The sequence below is a fragment of the Myotis daubentonii genome, chromosome 6, assembly GCF_963259705.1.
Source record: "Myotis daubentonii chromosome 6, mMyoDau2.1, whole genome shotgun sequence".
In the NCBI taxonomy this organism is placed as follows: Eukaryota; Metazoa; Chordata; class Mammalia; order Chiroptera; family Vespertilionidae; genus Myotis; species Myotis daubentonii.
In genome coordinates this window covers 73,682,107-73,705,849 of record NC_081845.1, presented here as the reverse complement: position 1 = coordinate 73,705,849, position 23,743 = coordinate 73,682,107, and the positions used below count along the sequence as shown (strand labels likewise).

The 23,743-nt window shown below is 37.6% G+C and overlaps 1 protein-coding gene across 2 annotated transcripts in view; it reads left to right on the top strand.

Moving 5' to 3' along the window:
* The window catches only part of PRIM2 (DNA primase subunit 2), a 282,575-nt gene that overhangs the window by 234,792 nt on the left and 24,040 nt on the right, over positions 1 to 23,743 (top strand). For both annotated transcript variants that reach the window (XM_059701297.1, XM_059701298.1), the window contains exons 11-12: positions 1,521 to 1,647; positions 6,574 to 6,656. In XM_059701297.1, the coding sequence (XP_059557280.1) occupies positions 1,521 to 1,647; positions 6,574 to 6,656 (210 nt within the window). The remainder of the gene's footprint in view (positions 1 to 1,520; positions 1,648 to 6,573; positions 6,657 to 23,743) is intronic.

Below are 23,743 nucleotides of genomic sequence, written 5' to 3'. Positions count from 1 at the left end.
AATGCAGGGGGTTGGCGCTGGCCAGAGGAGGGAGCTGGCCCTCAGCCTCCATGAGAAAGGGGCCATGCCACCGCCACCCACCCCTGGTTCCCCATCCCAGCCTGGGGCCTGAAGGCCCTAGTTGGGTCGGGAGAGGAGGCGACAGTCACCGGGCTGGGCACTGAAGGAACGGACACCTGACGCTGTTGCCACCACCACATGGTTCCCCGCCTCCCCCGTTCCTCCTTTCCTCGCCACCACACTGCCACCACAGCAGGCAGGCAGTGGGCCGATTGGGGTCTGCCAGCTGGGGGGAGGAACAAGGCGTGGGAGGTTGGCTGCCAGCCCCAAGGAGGAAGCCGGCCCTTGGTCCCCCTGGGAAAGGAGCTGCGTCCATCGCCACCCACCCCCAGTTCCCCATCCCAGCCTGGGGCCCTGTCCCCATCAGCGATCGGGGCCTGCCAGCCAGGGAGATGGACCATGGGAGGTTGGCCGGCCAGGGGAGGTTGGCTGTGGGAGCGCACTGACCACCAGGGGGCAGAGCCTGTGTTGAGCGTCTGTCCCCTGGTGGTCAGTATGCATCATAGCAACCGGTTGTTCCAGTTCTAATGGTCGCTTATGCTTTTGTATATATCAATACCAAGATGATAAATAGACAAGCCATATACTGTGAAAATATCTGTAATACCTATGCAGGCATACCTCACTGTATTGCACTTCATAGATGTTATGTTTATTATAAATTGAAGGCAAGACCCTTCACCAGCAAAAAAATTAAGAGTGCCTTTACTGCTATGTACTCATTTTATTGCAGTGGTCTGGAACCTGACTCACATTATCTCCAAGATATGATGTATCTGACAAAGGGCTTGAGTCCAGACACTGTGAAGAATTCTTACAATGGAATAATTAAAAGAAGACAATCCTGGTTTTTTAAATGGGCAAAAGATTTGAATAGATACTTAATAAATAAGGCATATCACTAACAAAAAAAGACCTATGAAAAAGTACTCAGCAGTATTAGTCATCAAGGAAATGCAAAAGGAGATATCACTACCCATTTCTTAGAAAAAAATTGTAACTAATTTTGGGAGAATTTGGAACTTACATGAATAGCTGGTGGGGTATACAGCCACTCTGGAAAAAACAGTTGGCAGCAATTCCACTCCTACGTATTTATCCAAGAGAAATCAAAATAAATGTCCACAAAATCATCTATCAGAATGTTCATGGCAGCTTTATTGATAATAGCCCCAAACCAGAGTAGCTCAGGTATCCATCAATAGGAAAACTCAGCAACAAAGGAACAAACTCCTAATACATGCAATGACATGTGATGAATCTCAAAAACATAAATAGACATTTTTATTTGTATCATAAGGGACCCAAATGATGTGTGTGATCTGAATGTACATCTGCCCATGAATGCTGAATTTGTTTTAGAAAATATCACTCTTTGCTCTTTGGTTCTAGCCGATTACTGACACCACACCTACAATATTGGCTTACTTTTGTCTCTTTTTTCTTTTCCCTTCAACCAGTTTGATAAAGGCTACTCTTACAATATCCGTCACAGCTTCGGAAAGGAAGGCAAGAGGACAGACTATACACCTTTCAGTTGCCTGAAGATTATTCTAAACAATCCGCCGGGCCAAGGGGATTATCATGGTAAGTGGTTGCACTTGACATGTTTGTGAAGTACAGAAACCCAAGAGCTCAGTGGGAAACGCTGAAACAGTGTGATGGCGTTTTGCATCACTGACAGGAACTAGTTTACAGCGTATGCCAGTCATCAGTGTCAAGCCAGAGCCCCATTACTCTTCTGCCGGTTTGTCTTGTCACTGAACTGGGTCAGGCAAGAGAACGTCATGCAGCTGCGCTGCTGTCTGTGCTGGACCGGGCTCTTTTGTTCTCAATTTCCCCCTCACCTGCTCCTGTTTGTCTGCCTATCTATCTGTCTCTCTCTCTCTCTCTCTCTCTCGTTCTGCAAGTGTCTTAGAAGACTGACACAAGTTCTTCAGAGCTTTTTGAAATTGAATGCCTCGAAGTTTAGAATAGTAGATTCACTGATTTTCAGAAGACTATCGAGGAAAAATGTGTTTTGTTCTCATTACTATCATCTGATTACAAACACAGATTAAGTGAGGAATTGAGCAAGTCACAGTATTAAACATCTATCAATTTGCCTGAGTTGTAGGTTAAAAAATCAAAAATCTGTGTTAAACTATTTTCTATAGATTTCTGAGTTCAGAAACTTTTTTTCTAAAATAGTTCTCTGAGCATACCTTGAAATCTCCTCATTTGTCTGGTATGTCAGAGAATGGTTTAACAGTCCATATTAGTAAATTTTCTAGACTACCAAAGCTTACTGCAGTATATGTATCAAAAAATACTTTGTTTTAGCATCTTAAATGAAACTCTTTAGAAAGATACACATTTAGGTTATTAAAGACCTATAATCACAAAGAGAATTTTAAGAAAGATGCCGCATGTGTACAGAGCATTTAAAACTTGTGCGTTCATATTTCATAGACGAAGAGGCAGCAGTGCTGGTAGTGCAGTGCACACAGTGAGTGAGTCGTATCGCTCGTCAGTCACTTAACGTACCTTTTGAAAGGCATATTCTCAGGCCCCACCTTCAGATATATAAACTCCAATGTATTTACAAGTTCCCTGGATGATTTTTGTGTTTTCTGAACTTTGAAAACCATTGGCCAGATACTTCTGTTGGAAAAAGCCTCGAGCTTTTCCTAGCTGCCACAGCAAGCAGGCGATTTACATGGAGCTCGGCCAAGTAAAACTCCTCCCAGGGATTCTTCTGTCAATTTCTAGATCCTAGCATTTGTTACACATTTCGTTTACTTTTATTAGCTTAAATACAGGAATTTATATTTCTTACTCCTGATAAATTGTATTTTATTTATCCCAGTCTATTATGTTTGTTTTATTTTGTTTTTAATTTGAACTATCATTTAAAAATACTATACTTAGCAAACACTCAATGATTTCATATTATTTATAGGCACATTTATTTGTCCTTTTGTTAAGAAACTTCATTTTTTTTAGAACAGTTTTAGGTTCAGAGCAAAATTGAGCAGAATGTACAGAGTTCCCAGATAGCTCCTACCCGACACTTGCATAGCCTTCCCCACTATTGGCATCCCGCACCAGAGTGCTTTGTTATTTGTGAGCTGAGAAGAATGTGTAATTGGCTGTTGTTGGATGTAGTTGTTTTATAGATGTCAGTGATATCCAGTTAATTGATTGATGGTTCTGTTGAGTGCAATTATATTGTTGCTTATTTTCTGCCTGTTGGATCTGCCCATTTTAGATGGAGGGGTGTTGAAATCCTTAATGGGGAATTCATCTAAATCTCTTTGCGGCTCAGTTTTTGCCTCATCTTTTGATGTTCTTTTGTTAGCTGCATATACCGTAAGGATTGCTGTGTCTTCTTGGCATATTTGCCCCTTTTATCATTATGTAATATCCCAGATAAATTCCCTTGCTCAGAAGTCTGCTCTGTCTGAAACCAATATAGTTTCTTTTGCTTTTTTAAAATTTTTGTTATTATACATTTTTCTTCATCCCTTTAATCTGTATGTGTCTTTATATTTAAAATATATTTTATTTATTTTTTATAGAGAAAGGAAGGGAGAGGGAGAGAGAGAGAAACATCATATACCCTGCCAGGGAATTGAACCAGCAACCTGTTGGTGCATGGGAGGATGCTCAATCCACTGAACCACACCAGCCAGGCTGTGTCTCCATATTCATATAATTGGGTCTTGTTTTTTGATCCACTCTAACAATCTCTGTTTTTGATTGGTGCATTTCGATGATTGACATTTAATTATTGATTTAATTGGATTAACATCCACAATATTTGTTACTGTTTTCTATTTGTTACCCCTTATTGTTTGTTTCTATTTTTGTCATTCACACTTATTCTGCCTTTTATGGTTTTTAATGAGCATTTTACATTTTACCCTTTTTCTTTCTTTACATATTCATTATGCTTTCTTTATATTCCTTTTTTTTTTTTTTAGTGGCTTTACTTTTTAAAGAGTTTTCATTATACATTTCTACTAATCCAACTCTCCTTTCAAATTACACTATATCATATCACGGGTAGTGCAAGTACCTTTTAATACTGAAATATTTCTAATTCCCTTATATCATTCTGTTATTCATTTCATTTATACATGAACACACACATAGGTATGTAAGTATATATAATTTAATATTGGTTCCTATTATTTTGAATAAAATTATATATTAGATCAATTAAGAATAAGAAAAATGGCCCTGGCCAGGAGGCTCAGTTGATTCAAGGGTCAGTCATCCCATACACCAAAAAAGGTTGCGGGTTCAATTCCTGGTCAGGGCACATACCTAGGCTGTGGGCTCGATCCCTGGTTGGGGCACATATGGGAGGTAACTGATAGATGTTTCTCTCTCACATTGATGTTTCTCTCTCCCTCTCTCTCTCTCTCTCTCTCTCCCCTTACTCTTTCTATAAAATCAATACAACAAACATCTCCTGAAATGAGGATTTAAAAAAAAGAAGACAAATAAACATTTTAATTTTATTTTCCCTTACCATTGTTTGAGTAATGTAATTGTTTTTTATATAATTCTGTTTCAGGCCTATGCCATTTTCTTTCTCTTTGAAGAACTTCCTTTAACATTTCTTGCAATGTAGGTCTACTGGCAACAAATTACCTCAATTTTTGTTTCTCTGAGAAAATCTATTTCTCCTCTTTTGAATGATAATGTACCAGGGTACAGGAATCTAAGTTTGTGGGAGTTTTTCTCTCAACACTTCTCTACTCTCTTCTTGTTTGCATGCTTTCTGAGAATAAGTTAGTTGTATTGTTATCTTTGCTCCTTTATAGCTAAGGTGTTTATTTTCTCTGGCTTTTTTCAATTTTTTCTTTATTTTGATTTTTTGAAATATGGACATGATTATGTATAGATGTATCTTTTTGGCATTTATTCCTCTTGGTGTTCTCTGAGCTTCCTGGATCTGTGGTTTGGTGTCTGTCATTAATTTGAGGGAAATTCTCTGTCATTATTGCTTCAAATGTTGCTGCTATTCCTTTCTCTCTTCTCCTTCTGGTTTTACATTGGTTGTATGTTACATTTTTCATAGTTGTCCTATAGTTCTTGGATATTCAATTCTTATTTTGAGTGGGGTTTTCTTTTAGTCTCTCTTTTTTCAGTTTTGGAAGTTTTCTTTCCATATCCTCAAATTCAGAGAGTCTTTCCTCAGCCATGTCTATTAATAAGCCCATCAAAGGCATTCTTCATTTCCATTAGTGGTTTTTATCTCTTTTTGATTCTCCTTAGAATGTCCCGTTTTGCTCATATTACACATCTGTTCTTGCATTTTATCTACTTTCACCTTTAGAGCCTTTATAGTCCATTCCCACAAGAGCTCAGTGAGTATTTCCCTCACTTGAAAGAAAGGGAAGCTGAATCAACATAAAGATACAAAATTTGCCTAAGTCTCCTAACTTGTAACTTAAACTCAAATCCAAACTTTCAACTGTGTGCTACACAGCTTCTCAAGATATTTCCTTGGACTAAAAATAACTATGATTTTAAACTGAATAAAGTATATACTATGCATTTTGTGAATTTCGTAATTTGTAGGAGTCCATAGTGTTATCATAGTGTTTTTATTTAAGAGTTAAGATTTTTGGGAAACATATTTGTTTGACCTGTAGACTCCTTTCCATTATTTTGTTCCAACCAATTTCCTATTGTTAAAAATGCACAATTGTTTCTAATTAATTTATAGATCTCTCATCTCTATGATTGAAAAACTATCTGGCATCCTGTATTAAATGTCAAATTAAGTATTTTGACCTGTCATTGCAGTTTCTTATTAAAATATCTAAAATTGTCTAAATTTTGGCCTAATATAGCTTTTACATTTCAATTCTTTTGTGTTTTTGTTTAAGCAAATGTTTAGTAGTCCAACTTTATCATTCTTGTGAAATAATCTAGAGATGACATGTATCTACTATAATTTGTTTTTCTATGAAACAGTTCCTTATTTGTGCATCTCATTCCCATCTGTGATTCATCTAAATTTATATTGTTTCTACACAATGGGAAATGGGTATAGAATTTACATCTGAAAATTTTTATATTTCTTAGCATTTGCGCATTTTTCTTTTTGTCTACACTATCCTCCTTCTATAGTATGTCTTTTAAGTAATTCTTTAGGAAAAAATGTGTGATAATATAAAGTTTTTAGATAAACTATTTTATAGCTACTTTGTGATTATCTCTGCTTATTAGCAAGTAGCACAATTAAAACTGTTTCTTCCCAGTGAATGAGCAACCGAGCCTGAGAATGGTGCAGTGTTTTATGTAACTCTTGAGCCTGTGGTACCCTGATAACCGTACAGCGAAGCCGTCATTTAGATAAAGAGAGGAACGCAGTTGCACTCATGGGCAATTAACTTTTTTATTAATAAGCTGTTAGCCAATTAAGGGCAGCTTAGACAGTCTCTCGAGTGTGGCTCTGTACTAAGTCCTGAGTAAATAACCTTGTTGGTGTGCTGGCCTGTTTTTTGTTGTCAGGGTGCCCATTCCGTCACAGTGATCCTGAGCTGCTGAAGCAGAAGTTGCAGTCATACAAGATCTCTCCCGGAGGGATAAGCCAGGTAGGTCAGAGTCTGCTCTGCCTCTTCGGTAATGAGGTGCCAGACAGTTCTCTCAGTTTCATTTAACGTCCTTGCAGTGATGCTGTGTACTACTGTCAGGCCTCACGCAGACACCCTGCCTTCCAGGTGAGTTAAGCTAAAGCTTTGACTTTTCTGGTGTAGAGTGCTTGGAAATTCTGGTTCTGTCATCTGCTAGGCTGCATTTTTATGTTTCTTGGTAATAAGGAAGCTGGAAACCTTTATTTCTCTCAATTTGTCTTGCTATCGCAATTGAGGGCATTGAAACAATTTTTAGAGGAATGCATTGAAGCTTATTAATGAAGCTGAAAATTAATGACATCTTATTTCATTTTGAAAATTGTTTGCTGTGCCGCATGTAGGTTAGAGCAGAAGATGATGCAATGTGTGCTGGCTAAATGTTCTGATAAGCATCACTGTTGCTATGTTAAATCTCCAGTTCTAATGATAGTTCATTAGGTCTATGAATCACATTGTCTTGACATAAACAATTTAGATTTTAAAAAATGCTCCAATATAAAACCAACTATTTAGGAGTATACCTTTTAGTAAATACACTTTTAAAAACTAGTGACACTGCAAAGATTACTGTCTATAGCAGCGATGGCGAACCTGTGACACGCGTGTCAGAGGTGACACATGAACTCATTTTTTTGGTTGATTTTTCTTTGTTAAATGGCATTTAAATATATAAAATAAATATCAAAATATAAGTCTCTGTTTTACTATGGTTGCAAATATCAAAAAATTTCTATATGTGACACGGCACCAGAGTTAAGTTAGGGTTTTTCAAAATGCTGACACGCTGAGCTCAAAAGGTTCGCCATCACTGGTCTATAGTGTCCTTTTGAGTTGACTTGGATTTTGAAGGAGTTCAAAAAGAGCTTCTGCTTTCTCAGTTTAGAGCTGGAACACCTAAGCCATGTGTCCTTCAACACAGATTTCTACTTGAAGAAGGTAATTAGTATAGAATACTCCTGCTTCTGCTGTGTCCAAAGTTCAGGTTAGTTCAGTTCAAATCTCGGAGGTTTTCTGTACTCTGCACAAGACAGTGCTCAGGTGCTGTTGGGGGATGCAAAGGAGGGTCAGGTGTAAACCTGCTTCTACAGAGCCAGAGTCTGGAGTGGAACTTGCCAAGTGTTAGGAGTCCAGCACTGCCCGCTTCCCTGCAGGGGATATGTTCCAAGACTCCCAGTGGATGCCTGATGTCGCAGATAGTATCAAACCCTATAGTAAATACTATGGTTTTTCCTATACATACATACCTACACTAGAATTTAATTTATAAAATTAGGCACAGTGGGAAATTAACAATAATACCTAATAATATAGAGCAATTATAACAATATACTAGAATAAAAGTTATGTGAATGTGGATTCTTTCTCCCAAAATATCTTACTGTACTATACTCACCCTTCTTGTGATGATGTGAGCTGATAAAATGTCTACATGATAAGATGAAGTGAGGTGAATGACATAGGCATAACTTCAGGCTGCTATTGACCTTCCGACTATATGTCAGAAGAAGGATCATCTGCTTTGGGTAGGCCTGGGTTTTGAAGCCATGACAGTGTCGGTGGTTGGGTGTCAGGAGCAGACTATGTTGATGGTTGGTGAAATTTCCTATTTTCAGACCACTTTTGACTGCTGTAACTGAAACCACAGGTAATTGGTGGTGGGGGGTGGGGCGGGGACTATTGTATACATAGAATATCTTGGGTCTTCTGAAGAAGTGGGATACTATAAGCAGCAGGAGAGGCCATGAAACACTTTCTGGAAGAGATTCTCTTTGAGTTGAGTCTTTAAGGGGGGTTGGGAATCAGGAAGAGAGAATGCATGAATAGAAGGCAGTATGTGCATAATATTATTAGGGTTTCAAGTTTAAAATAATGGTCACAAGTACATAAATGTTAGTGGGAAACTTAAAAGAACTAGTTGGTTAAAGAGATTAGTTTCAGAGGTGGGACATTTAAATGGCAGACAGAATGTGGATTCGTAGTGCATTAAAGTTAGAATTAAAAATCTGATGTTCTTTCCAGTTGAAATTGTAGAACTGTGGGCTTGGAAGGAACATTAATTAGAAAGCCATTCTCTTTTATGGAGTCATAGGATGTGACATGCCCATGGTACACAGATAGTAAGTCAGTGGCAGAACAGAAACTGAAGCCAGCCCTTCTAACTTCATGATTATTTTTCTCAATCCCAGGTTACTATAGCACTGCTATCATGAATTTTCTGTGGCAGAGAGGGAGAACAAAATAGTGGAGAGAGGATGTAGGGAGTCAAAAATCACATCTCGAAATGGAATTCTGGCTAAAGCTTCCCTTTGTCAGGCCACAGAAGGAAGTGGAATCTGTGAAGACTGATTGGCATTGAATGGAGAGGGAGGTAATACATTAGGGAAGTGTAAAGTATCACAAAAGGCAAGGAGAGAATTTGGAGAAGAGGGTATAATAGTCCTTTATAGCTGGGAGACTTATAAGGACCAGGAAAGAAAGGTGATATGTTGAGTGGATTACTCAACTTGGATTTGGTGAGAGGTGTCAATGTGATGGTGGAAACCAAGACCACAGTTGAAAGATGAAGGATAAAAAACAGTGGATTGGATTTGTGGACTGTGAGTAAAAGTGAATGACAGCAATATTAATTAAGTGTCATGGGTGTTTTGTGTGTTTAAGGCTAGAGGAGACCTGAGCCTATTTGCAGAAAAAGAAGAAAACCCATCAGAGAGGGTGGGCCTGATAAAGATCTATGTATATTTAAAAAAATCCTTCTGTAACCATTGTTATCTTTCCTTTATACCATGATTATACTGTATATGCCTTTGTTTTTATTACACCAATTGTAATTATTTTTGAAACTATTTATCTTTTCCCACAAGTCTGTGAATTTTCTAAAAGGAGGAATGGATATTTATTTAACTTTCTTTATCATAGTAATTCAGTGACTGGCACTTGGTAGGTCCTTAAAAAATGTTGAAAAGGTAAGTGGGCATATCATACACCTTGGGTATGAAGTAGACGCTGGAGTGTATGTTGGTGGGGTGCAGAGAGAGGAGATTGGCATTCAGTGACAGGGCTAACCTTATCGAAGACTGGGGGAGATATACTTGGACAAAGACAGTGACAGAAAGAGTCATATCCCTTAGTCATGGTGCAAATACAGAGAAAAGCTTAGAGGCAGAGCAAAGGGAAGTTGATGGAGCATATCAGTTGGCCTTACTCTTCTTCGTAAGGTAAGAAGTCTGATTATTAGCTGAGAGTAAATGGAATGGGAATGGTGTTTTGGACATAGGAAAAGTCAGGAACTAGATAACAAATGTGATAGGGAATAGAGAAGAAAAGAATTAGAGCAGCGGTTCTCAACCTGTGGGTTGCCAACCTGTGGGTCACGACCGCTTTGGGGGTCGAACAACCCTTTCACAAGGCTTGCCTAAGACCATTGGAAAACACATATATAATTACATATTGTTTTTGTGATTAATCACTATGCTTTAATTATGTTCATTTTGTAACAATGAAAATACATCCTGCATATCAGATATTTACATTACAATTACAGTTATGAAGTAGCAACAAAAATAATTTTATGGTTGGGGGTCACCACAACATGAGGAACTGTATTAAAGGGTCGTGGCATTAGGAAGGTTGAGAACCACTGCATTAGAGGCTTTTCCAGCAATTGTAAAGAATCACTTTTTAAAAAAAGTACAGGCTATCATCAAGTCTACCGAGAAGATTGTATTCTGTTTGTACACTCTTTGCTTTAACTCATTTGCATTCCTCCACTTACTCTTGATCTATAAGTAGGTCACTTACTTAGTTGAAGCTGGTTAGTAATTTCCAAATCATCCTTTGGACCTGCATCGCAACTTTTTATCTGATGTATAGTGCATGTGGGCAAGCTGTAAATAGTATATTGCTGTCGTTTGACGTCTTTACTGAGTGGATCTCAGTAGAGTGAAGCAGCTGGGGGACTGTGTTCTAAAGGGCAGAAAGTTGATGAATGAAAAATCCATGTAAAACATGTTGATAAATACTTAGCACTTTGGCATCAGTGCAGATTAGATCTTAAATTGTCAAAGTGTATGTTAAAATATTGAATGAAAGAAAACACTAAAATGCATGTAAAGTAAAACAACGGAACTGCTTTTATTTCAGTAAAACCTACTTGAAAAAAATACCTTCTACTTTTAGAAATACTTGATGTTAAATATCAGAATTTTGATGACCAGAAGAGAGAGCATTTGTGACTTAACTGACATCACATACTTTTTCAACAAAGACATATTTATGGGATCACTATTCATCTTTCTTCTTGAATGAGCTTGGTATTCAGTTTAAGAAGACAGCAACTGAACAACAAAATAAAACCAAAGAAAATGGGCAGTCCTGCACTTATTCCTCAGCCCTCTCCCCAAAGAGAAAAACATAGAGGTCAGTTCACCCACAAGATAGCAAAATTTGAAATGTCGATACCCCCACAACATAGCTTTAAAATACATGAAGTAAACATGGAGAGAACTGAAAGGACAACTAAGCAAATCCACACTCATATTTGGAGACTTCAGCACTCCTCCTTCAGTAATTAATAGAACAAGCAGACAGAAAGAACATCCGTGAGTGTATAGAAGACTTGAAGCAACTCTGTCAACCATCTTGATTGACCTAATTGACATTTATAGACTATTACACCCAACAACAGGTTGGGTTTTTCATGTGTACATAAAACATTAACTTGGATAGATGATATTTAGGGGGGCTTAAAAATCCATTACAAATTTAAATGAACTGAAACTATACAAAATATGTTCTCTGATTGTAACCAGTACAATAAGGCAAGAAAAATAAAAAGCAGATTAGAAAATAAGAAAGAAAAAACCTTTCTCTAGTCTCAATATAATGATTTATGAAAAAAAAACATCTCAATGAACCTACCAAAATGCTGTTATAACTAATAGATGGTGGGATCTAAGTCAATGCACAAAACAATGAACAATTGGAAACTAAAAAAAAATTAAAGTGTCATATGCAATAGTACCAAAACGACATAAATATTTTTAAATATATATTTCAAAATATGTACAAGATCTTTATACTGAAATACTGATGAAAAAAATGAGAGAAGAAAATTGTAAGTACAATTACCTGATTCCAAGACTTAAGTAAAGGTACTGGAATCTAGATAATGCGTTAGGGAAATGATAAACATAAAGATCAACTGGACAGAATTAGACCCACATATATACGGCCAACTGGTTTTTAAACAAAGATTCCCCAGGGAATTCAATAGGGAGAGGATAGTATTTTCAACAAGTAGTTCTAGAACAACTGAATGTCCACATGCCAGGAGAAGGGGAAGGTCACAGACACATACCTCACCTATTAAATAAAAATTAATTTGAAGTAGATCATAGATCAAAATATAAAATGTAAACCTTCTGGAAGAAAAGATGGAAATCTGAATGAGCTTGAGTTTGGAATGTCCCTTGAGAGAACATATTGATAAATTAGACTTCTATCAAAGTTAAAATTTTGTTCTGTAAACTGTTAAGAGAATGCTAAAATAAGCCATAGATTGGAAGAAATATTTCCAAATCATATATTTGATAAAATACTTGTATCAAGGACATATAAAGATGCAAAGAACTCTCAAACGCAATAACTAAACAGTTTTTAAATATACAAAAGGTTGAACAGACATTTCATCAAAGAAAATATGTGAATGATAAACACATGAAAAAAAAAATTCCTCATTAGATATTAGGGAAATTCAATTTTTATGATTTTTTTTTCTTTATTGATTTAGGTATTACATATGTGTCCTTATTGCCCCATTGCCCCCTACCCCCCCCTCACTCATGCCCTCACCCCCCTGGTATCTGTGTTCATTGGTTAGGCTTATATGCATGCATGTATGTAAGTCCTTTGGTTGATTTCTCCCTCTTACCCCTACACTCCCCTACCTTCCCTCTGAGGTTTGACGGTCTAATCGATGCTTCTCTGTCTCTGGATCTGTTTTTGTTCATCAGTTTATGTTGTTCATTATATTCCATAAATGAGTGAGACCATATGATATTTATTTTTCTCTGACTGGCTGATTTCGCTTAGCATAATGCTCTCTAGGTCCATCCATGCTGTTAAAAATGGTAAGAACTTCTTTTTTTACCTCAGTGTAGTATTCCATTGTGTAGATGTACCACAGTTTTTTAATCCACTCATCTGCTGATGGGCACTTAGGGGTGCATTATATCCTTTCTGGTTGGTGTTTCTAGTTTCTTGGGATATATTCCTAGCAGTGGGATCACTGGGACAAATGGGAGTTCCATGTTTAGTTTTTTGAGGAAACTCCATACTGTTCTCCACAGTGGCTGCAGCAGTTTGCATTCCCACCAGCAGGGCACAAGGGTTCCTTCTTCTCCGCATCCTGCTAGCACTTGTCCTTTGTTGATTTGTTGATGATAGCCAGTCTGACAGGTGTGAGATGGTACTCATTGTTGTTTTGATTTGCAGCTCTCGGATGATTAGTGACTTTGAGCATGTTTTCATATGTCTCTTGGCCTTCCTTATGTCCTCTTTTGAAAAGTATCTATTTAGATTCGTTGCCCATTTTTTGATTGGGTTGTTTATCTTCCTTTTGTTAAGTTGTATGAGTTCCCTGTAAACGTTGAAGATTAAACCCTTATCGGTGATAACATTGGAAAATATGTTCTCCCATGCAGTGGGCTTTCTTGTTGTTTTGTTGATAGTTTCTTTTGCTGAGCAGAAGCCTTTTATTTTGATGCAGTCTCATTTATTTTCTCTTTAGTTTCCATTGCCTGAGGAGCTGTATTAGTGAAGAACTTGCTTCAGCATATGTCTGAGATTTTGCTGCCTCTGGATTCCTCTAGTATTTTTATGGTTTCCCGTCTTACATTTAAGTCCTTTATGCATTTTGAGTTTATTTTTGTGTATGGTGTAAGTTGGTGGTCTAGTTTCATCTTTTTGCATGTATCTGTCCAATTTTCCCAACACCATTTATTGAAGAGACTGTCTTGACTCCATTGTATGCTCTTGCCTCCTTTGTCAAATATTAATTGGGCATAGTGGTTTGGGTCGATTTCTGGGTTCTCTATTCTATTCCATTGATCTATATGTCTGTTCTTGTGCCAGTACCAGGCAGTTTTGGGAAGAGTGATACAGCTTGTAATACAGCTTGATATCTGGTATTGAGATCCCACCTACTTTGTTCTTCTTTCTCAGAATTGCTGCAGCTATTCGGGGCCTTTTTTTATTCCAGATGAATTTTTGGAGAGTTCGTTCTAGGTCTGTGAAATATGCTGTTGGTATTTTTTTAAAATATATATTTTATTGATTTTTTACAGAGAGGAGGGGAGAGGGATAGAGAGTTAAAAATATCGATGAGAGAGAAACATCGATCAGCTGCCTCCTGCACACCCCCTACTGGGGATATGCCCACAACCAAGGTACATGCCCTTGACCGGAATCGAACCTGGGACCCTTCAGTCCGCAGGCCGACACTCTATCCACTGAGTCAAACCGGTTAGGGCTGCTGTTGGTATTTTAATGGGAGTGCATTGAATCTATAGATTGCTTTGGGTAGTATGGACATTTTAATGATGTTGATTCTACCAATCCATGAACATGGTATGTTCTTCCATCTGTTTATGTCTTCCTCTATCTCTTTTTTCAGTGTCTTGTAGTTTTGAGAGTACAGGTCTTTTACCTCCTTAAAGTTTATTCTTAGGTATCTTAATTTTTTTGGTGCGATGGTAAATGGAATTGTTTTTTTAGTCTCTCTTTCTGGGGATATGCAATTTTAAACTACAGTGACTATCATTAGAATTGGTCTATTGAAAAAAAAATCTGACTATATCAAATGCTCAAGAGGATTTAGAATGACCTGAAGTCTTATGCATTGCTAGAAGAAATTCAAGTGGTAGAACCTCTTTGAAAAGCCGTTTGGCAATTTCTTATAAAGTTAAACTTACACATACTGTATGAGATAGTTATACCACTACTAGTTTTTAATATAATTGAAATAAAAGCATAACTCCACACAAAAACCTATTTATACTGTCTTTATTCATAATTGCCAAAAATCTAGGAACAACCTAAATGTCCTTCAGTGTGTGGTTGGATAAACAAATTGTGGTATAGCCATAAAATGAAATACTACTCAGCAATAAAAAAGGCACAAACTATTGCTACACCCAACAGCATGCAGTATTCTTCATACTAAGCGAAAGAAACCACACTATATGATCCCTTTTATGTAACAGGAAAAGACAAACTTGTAAGTATAATATACACTAAAAGGGGTATATTTTACTTTATGAAAATTATGCCTTATTTCTTTCAATGGAAAAAAAGAGAAATAGCGGGTAGGAGGTAGCATAAATGAGCCAACTATTTGTCTTACGTAGCAGAATTTAATAGATTATGTTAATAAATAACTTAATCAGCATTTAATTTAGAATATATAGAAAACATCCTGTGTAGCCAAAAATGGAAATGGTTAAAAGTGATTGCCTCTAGGGAGTAACTGCCTCCAGACAAGGAAGAAATGTGATGTGGGAGCTGTTGCTATTAATAATTAGCCATACTATATATGTAAAAGAATGGTTCACTTCCATTAGTCAAAGGTTAAAAAAACCAATTTTATGTAATATATGGAGTTTAATTGGTCAAGTGCTTAATGGATAGATGGTAATAGCAGTGAGACAGATACTGAGATCTTTGCATATGAGATTTTAATCTTTCCTTCAGTCCTCCCAGTACCTACCAGTTTCTAGTCTATGTTAAGAGCTGTGAAAGGTGTGAGATTTTATCCTACTTTCAAGCTAAGAATTTAGCTGTCACAATTTTATGGATTCTGGCAGAAGGTTTAAAGATTTCAGAAACAGCAGTACATCAGCATTTTCTTGTACCAGTTCCCTGAACCCCAGTTCCCACAGAACAACACGAAGAAGGCCAGGCACTACCCTCGTGTGCTGGTGGAGAGAAACCCTGAGTGTAGAGAATCTTAATCTTTAAAAATAGACAGTAGGCATTTCCTTTTTTATGTGTATTTTTATGTTTCAATTACAGTTTACTTTTCAATATTGTTTTATATTGACTTCAGTTGTACAGCTTAGTAGTTAGACAAGCATATACTTTGCATAGTATTTCTACACTTTCAGTGGGAGGCCCTGTCTCTTCTAAGGCTGTTCATTACATGAACATCCTTGAAAAAGTGGCCTGGAGCAAATGCTGCTGTTTTCTCTGGTTGCACATGTTCAGAAACTTGAGGCCCCTGGAAAATTATCTCAACAGTATATAGCAGAAGACCAATAGATAAATAATATAAAAGTCTATGAGCTACATTGGCCAATTTTTTTTAATTGGCACCTTCCATTTTTTCTTCTTAAAATATTAATGTGTATATTAATCTCAATTTACTTTCATTAACATTTTAAAATTTTCCAATGAGGGTAATAATTCTTTTAATATTTTGTTAGTTTTTTCAGCTAACCATATCTATTAACAGTTCCTTCCTAATTTAGAGATCTTGGTTTGGGGGTTTAGCTATCATTTTGCTTTCAGTTTTTGCTTTTTAAAAAACCCTAAAATTTTATGATAAAACATTAATATTTTGAGATGCAGAAATCTTAAGATTTTTTAAATTGAAATGATGCATTATTTACAAATGTATTTTTCATTAATATTTTTGAAACTCTTCTCATTTTAGTTTTTTCATTTTTAGAGAGGGAGAAATGGTGTTTTATAATTTTAACTCAGCATAACCATTAATGATTATTTAAAAGCAAATATAATTGGTGCTTTCAAGAAAACTTACTAATGATACTAAAACCATGTAGTAGGAAAAAAAGTATGCTCTTTATACTTTTTGAGAGATTGGTTAACCTCTCATTTTCACAGTCCAAAAGTTTTCAAGAAGTTAGTGAACATATTAAATCTAAAACTGGTAAAGTCCTGTTAATGAGAAGTCTTTCAAAATAGTTTAAAAGACTTAAAAGTAACACTATGTCAAGAAAATTTTATGGCAGAGATAAATTTCAGCGACTCCTTATTCAATGTTCATATAAATCCGACCTACCTAAAATTCCTATTTTTTTTTCCTTAGGTGCGAGTACTTATCAATAGATAATGGTATTCAGTCTGTCCATTACTTTGTGAACAGTGACTGCTTTTAAGAGCAGCTTTTCCATCTATTTCATCTCCGGGAGCATCTCTCCTGGTTTATAAGAATAGCACTTTGCTGCACTCAGCTTGCTTTTGTGTTATAGCTGAAAATGTGTACACTGTTCTTGGTAAATCTTAGAACTGCATTAGGGAAAAGGTGGAGAGCTGAGCATTAGAATTGGTGCCAGGAGGATGTGGTTGTACTTTTGGCTCTATCACACATTGCTGTGTACATCCTTCCTTTTTTATAGGCTGACGATAGTCATTTGACGATTAATATTGTTCAAGGTGGTTCAAATAAAAATCATTTTGAAAGTCAAATAACATGCCATTTTTAGTTAACCCTAGTGAAGTTTACTTGCATTAAACTGGAAAACTAGTCTTCCTCCTAAGAAAATTTAGTACTCTGTTTACAGTTATGTATCTTTCTATAATTATTTTATTATTTATTCTTAGAAATTACTGATATCTGTATTCTTTATAGATATCGGTAACATAATCATAATTCAATAACACACGATAGTGCAAACTTATGATGCCTGCAAGATTCAGCCTGTCTCACTATAGACATGAGACGATTCTCCCAGCTTAGTTCTATTTTGTGATCAGTTTTGCAGAGTATTCTTCTCCTCCCCTCATTTCTTTTGGAGAAGCAAATGTAAAGTATCCAGAAAATTAAATAACTGGCCTTATTCCATCAGGCGGGTGTTTCAGATTCTTAGTCGGCTTAGCTTTAAGACATTTCATACTTCCTGGTAGAGTTTACCACCAATTTACAGTGTACTGCTTGTTAGCCAAAGTTTGTATTTCTAAATTTGCCTTTATCTGTGTTGCTCAGTGATTGGAATATTGGCCCATTCACCAAAGGATGGCAGGTTTGATTCCGGGTCAAGGGCATGTACCTGGGTTGCAGGTTTCAATCCCCATCCCAGTCAGGGCAGGTGCAAGAGGCAACCAATCTCTGTCCCCCTCATCCCCTTTCCACTCCCTCTATAAGAAGCAATGGAAAAAATGTCCCCGGGTGCTGATTAACTATATATATAAAGTTATCATGTATGACATTTTATATATGTACATACATGTGTATGTGTGTGTATACACATATCCCTCTAGTCTGGGGAAAAACCTTTAAGTGACGTATTTTTAAGTTTTGCTTTTTTTTGCAATAGCATATTGGATATGATACATCTCTTTTTATAAGATATTTGAAATTAACTATAAAATTAGTATAAATATTTTCCATTATTTCCATAAAAATTATAGGGCATAGTGATGCTGAACTTGCTTGCTTGCTTTTATATTAGGCAAGAAAATTAGAATACTTGAAGCACAGTTATAATTAGTAAGTAAACCATGGAATTGAGACTTAATATTTTTTTCCATGTCTCCAAACAGATTTACCTACATTTACTTCTCCTATTCCTTCTCTTTCCTTTCTCCCCCCCATTCCAAATTCACTTAGTTGTTGATGTTCCCCAATAGTTTAAGTCCAAATGTTGGTATGAATCTGCACTGAGGAATTCAGTATTTTGGGTGGAAATTTAAATTGAATCATTTTTTGGCCCTAGCCGGTTGGCTCAGTGGTTAGATTCTCGTCAAGGGCAGCAACCAATCGCTGTGTCTCTTTCACATCCATGTGTATCTCTCCCTCTCCTCCCACTCTCTCTAAAATCAATGGGGGGAAAAATCCTCAAGTGAGGATTAACCACAACAAAAAGAAAAGAAAAGAAAAAAAGAATCATTTTTTGGGTGCCTATTTTTAATGATTCAAAGCATTTATTCAAATATAATAAGTTAAAAGACAATGAGAAAATTTTAATATTCGGGTTTCTATTTTGTGATAAAAATCATAATAAAGGTGTAATGTGATTATTAATTTGGGTGTTATACACATTCCAGAAAGCTTCACTTCTATTTAGTATTTGGCTAATTTATAAGAATATTTCAGGATGTGAGTTGTGGCATAGTCCGTTTTACTAACTGGATATGTCTATAGTTGTAATCAGATTCTCCAAGGCATCTCAAAGGCATCTAAAAAATTTCTATAAGCATCTTTTTAAAATTGAGTTTGTGTATATACACGAAGAGCAGAATAAGAGAGCTGATAATTAAATAACTAGAACAGTATCTGATACATAAGCTAGATGTTATTATTGTCATTATTATTACTCACCTTCTTCACATCCCTCTCCCTGCAAAAACAAGGAAGTCCCAGATCTCATTCGCTGTGCAGATTTGTGCACAGGATATTCACTGGGGAGTGCTCTCAGGATCCATGCCTGTTGGGGAGTGAAGGAGGTAAGGCAAGGGTAGAAGGAGAATTGGCGATCCCACAGGGAACTCTGAAGCTGGGATGACCCTGCAGAGTTGCCCCTAATTGGAGCAAGGAGTCTTGGCCTCATCCCCTTGTATCAACCAGTCATTGGATCAGGTTGCTTCCAGAGAGGGAACATCACCTTGAGCAAGATGGCTTTCTTCAGCTGAGGGGGACATCTGCTGCAAGCTGTCAGTCTTCAGCACTCTCTGACCCTGGAGAAGTGTGTGCCCTTGTCCTGAGGGGGGTGGGGGAGAGTGGACAGCGAACCACAGCCCACTATACGCTGCCTCCAGGAAGAGTGAGTGGGACACTGGATGCTCAAGCCAGAAATCTGGGAGCTAGTCAGGACTCCTTCCTGTCTCTGGATACTCTTCCATCTGTCACTTCTTCTTCTCCCTATCTTCCACATGCAGGATGTAGTATGTTACTTTAATTCCCAATTCCACCATCCGTCTCCCCCACCCAAAGTCCTTCACACCGATGCCAAAGTAATTTTTCTCATATACTTTTAATTTCTGCCCATTCCACAACACTTCGCTGTCAACTTTTTGTGCCTTTTTTTGCATGTTATTCCCTGTGGATTGTCCATTCTCCTCATTCTTGATCATTCTTTTTCATTCATTATAATTTGGCTCAGGTGAGTCCTCCCCTTGGAAGCCCTTGCTGAGCACTTTTCCCCTCTTGTAACATGTGTTTTTCTGTATTACTCACTTACCACCTGTTTCGTAGTGTTTATTTTCTTGCCTGACCTGCCTACCCCAGCTGATGATTGTGACCTTATCCTCCCTAAGGGCATAAATAGTATCTTTTATCTCCATAAATCCAATCCCTAATCCTAGTGCCTGGAGTTCATTGCCAGAACTTAGTGAATGTGGGCTGACTGGAGTGAGTGAATGAATGATGGGTTCAAGCAGTTAATAGTCAGAAAGCTTAACTGAGAGGTATTGGCAGAAGCTGCTCTGGTTTGCATATAGTATTAGTATGTTTACCTGGCAGATTTCTACATTTGGATTCAATTTAAGTTGATACAATATTTTCATTCTCTTGTCCAGTGTCCTCAGATATGCCTAGAGAAACCTATCAAACCCTTTTATTTACTTTTCTAAATTAAATTTATTGAGGTAACTTTGGTTAATAACATTATATAAGTTTCAGGTACATAATTCTATATATTGCATTGTGTGCTCCACACTCAGTCTGGTCTTTCGTCACCATATGTTTGACACCTTTTACTCTCTTCATCCACCCCCATGAGTTTTTGTTTGTTGCTTTCTGTTTTATATCCTACATGAGTGAAATCATATGGTTTTTGTTCTTTCTGTCTGATTTATTTCCCTTAACATGATGCTTTCAAGATCCATTCATGTTGTCACAACATAACATTTTATCATTTTTTTATGGCTGAGTACTATTCTATCATATATATATATATCTCATATCATGTCTTTATCAGTCATTCATCAAAAGACACTTGGGTTTCCATGTCCTGGATATTGTGAATAATGCTGCAGTGAACATATGGGTACATAGATCTTTACAAATAAGCATTTTCAAATTTAGGGAGAGATACTCAAAAGAGGATTGCTGGGTTATATATATATATATATATGGTAGCTCTATTTTTTTTTTGATTAAGGTATTACATATGTGTCCATATTCCCCCATTGCCCTCCCAACCCACTCCCGTACATGCCCTCACCCCCCTGCTATCTCTCTCCATTGGTTTCATTAAATTTTTGAGGAACTTCTATACTGTTTTCATAGAGGCTACACAAATTTACATTCCCACTGGTAGTGTATGAGGGCTGCTTTCTCTCTACATCCTCTCCAACACTTGTTATTTCTAGTCTTACTGATAATAGCCAGTGTAATAGGTGTCTGTTCAGATCCTTCTGCCCATTTTTACTTGGGTTGTTTGTTGTTAAGTTGTATGAGTTCTTTGTATATTTGCCCCATATGGGAGGTATCATTTGCAAATATCTTCTGGTTGCTTGGTGGCCTTTTTGTTTTCTTAATGGTTTCTTTTGCTGTGCAGAAGCTTTTTAGTTTGGTATGATTTCATTCATTTATTTTTTTTACTTCCCTTGCCTTTAAGGTCAAGTTCACCAAAACTCCTCTGAGACCAATATATTGTTCTTGGCTGGTGATTTCTCTCTTTCAGTATTTGATTCGACTCCAAGCCTGTAAGGTTTCTGCTGAAAAATTTGATAATATAATGGGGTTTCCTTTATAGTTTATACTCCTCTTTTCTCTGGCTGCCTTGAGAATTCTTTCATTGTCACTAACTTTTGACAGTTTTAATATGTCTTAGGGAAGGTCTTTTTGCATTGAACTGATGAGGTATCATCCTGTTAGCTTATTGGATTCAAGGGTCCAGCTCTCTCCACAGGTTTGGGACATTCCCATTATTTGTTTGTATAGGCTCTCTGACCCCTTCGCTCTCTGTTTTTATATTGGTCTTTCTAATGGAGTCAAATATTTCTCAGAGTCTTTCATTTTTTAACTCTCAATTCTCTCTGTTCTTCCACCTGAGTCATTTCTAGATTTCTGTCTTCAAAATCACTAATTCTTTCTTTCATCTGGTCTGTTCTGTTTCCTAAGCTCTCCAATTCATTCTTCATCTCATGTATTAAGTTTTTCAGCTCTAGAATTTTTCTTTACAACTTGTCTCTTTAATAAAAGAGAAAGTACTTCTTTTGTTCATTGAACTGACTGGTTGAGTTTTCTTATATCTCATTTAGTTCTTTTTAAAACTGCCATCTTGAATTCTCTGTCATTTAAGTCACAGTGTTATATGCCTTTGTTTTCTATGGACCTCATTTCTTTGAGTTGCCATGTTACTTTGGTTGTTCATGGTACTTGATGGGTTATTTCTCTGCCTGGGTATTTGGGGAATTGAAATCATGTAGGTACTGTTTTGGTGTTGACAGTTTAGCAGGTTGATACGTAGAGGTCTTTTGTTTTCCAGTAGATAATGTGATAGCACAAGTTTTTGTTTTCTCTTACCGGCACTGCTGGGACGTCCAGGGTTTCAGTGGGGCAGAGTTGTCCTCGCTGTGGAAAATGCCCCATATTCCCTGAGGAGGTGGGTGTCCACTCTGTGACTGGGTTGCCTTGGTCTCAGGGCACCACCCCAATGTGGGTTGGTAGGCCATAGGGCTCTGGGCCTGTGAGTTCCTGGTGCTGCTTTCCTGTAACCAGAGGCTGCCAGCTATGCTGTACTTAGTATGGGAGGTGTCCCAGCTGCCTCTACTGGGTTCTGCTGCAATGTGTGAGGGAGGATTGTGGGCAAGGGTTTGGGGAGGTTGTACATCCGTGGTTTTTACTGCTGGGTTTAGCCACAGTGAGCACCGGCCACTTAGGTGGAACTGTTCCTTGGGCCCATTTGGTCCTCTCTAGGCTGTCAGTGACGGCTGTCACCCCACACCTCCACTGCTATTGTGTCAGCTAGAGGCCAGCCCCTGATGGGAGAGTGGGGCAGGGGGTCTGCACTTTTTGCATCATCAACCCCTTTTAAAACCTGTGAAAGAACTTAGTTTGTGATCTTTTTCCCCCTGTGGTGCTACATCAAAAAAGAAAAATGAAAAGCAACTAATTGCAAAGTTTCTAGTAAAAGTGTTCTGAGACTGATTGAAGCTGACTGGCGAGGAGACATTTACTTTATCACCCAGTAAACATTTACCGAGCACTCAACATGTCACTGAGTTTTCAGTATGTTCACATCGGAAATAAAAAGATGATTAAAACACTGTTTTAGAGCTTTTAGCCTAGTGGAGTAAAAAAGGCATAATTAACTATAGTTAGGTATGGTAATTGCTTTAATAAAAATATATTCTAGGTGCTAGTTGTAGATTCAGAGGAGAAAGATTTGCTGGGGGCGGGGGTGTGACATTGGGGATGTTTCTTGTAAGAAGTGAACTTGGAATTGGGTTTGAAAGTTGAATAGGGGTTTCCCCAATAGAGAGAAGTGGGGCTTATCACACAGAGGGAATAGCAATCACTCAGCATCAACAAATAACAATTGGATGATGACTGTACTGCAGTTACTGCTCCAGACACTGGGAGTACAGTGATGAAGGAAACGAACAAGACCCCTCTTCATGGAGCTGACATTCCAGTGGGGGAGACGGACAACAAGTTAGTGTGGTGAGAGGAAACTAGCCAAGATAAGGTAAAAGAGCGAGACTTGGGGAGGTGAGCCTGTTTAGGTGAGGTTGTCAGGGTGTGTCTTGAACTAGTCCTGGGAGATGTATGAAAACAGGTTCTGGGGACAAATTAGTTGAGAAATTCCACCCCAATAAGTCTTGCCATAAAGAATTTGAGATAATTCTGGATTAAACCAAATCAAACAATGCATTAGACTAGAAAGCCAAGGTTCATCACTGGGGTTTTGTAAGCTAAGGAGACTGTGGGAGCAGCTGGACTTGCGTTCAAGGACGCTGTGGCCAGATGAGGACGGCCGTTTGAACCTTGGCGAAGAGTTGGTGCCCCACTCACTGTGGGGAGCCCCCTTCCAGGGGGAGCCAGCACTGCCAGGATTCGATTTTGATTTTAGAAAAGTTACTAT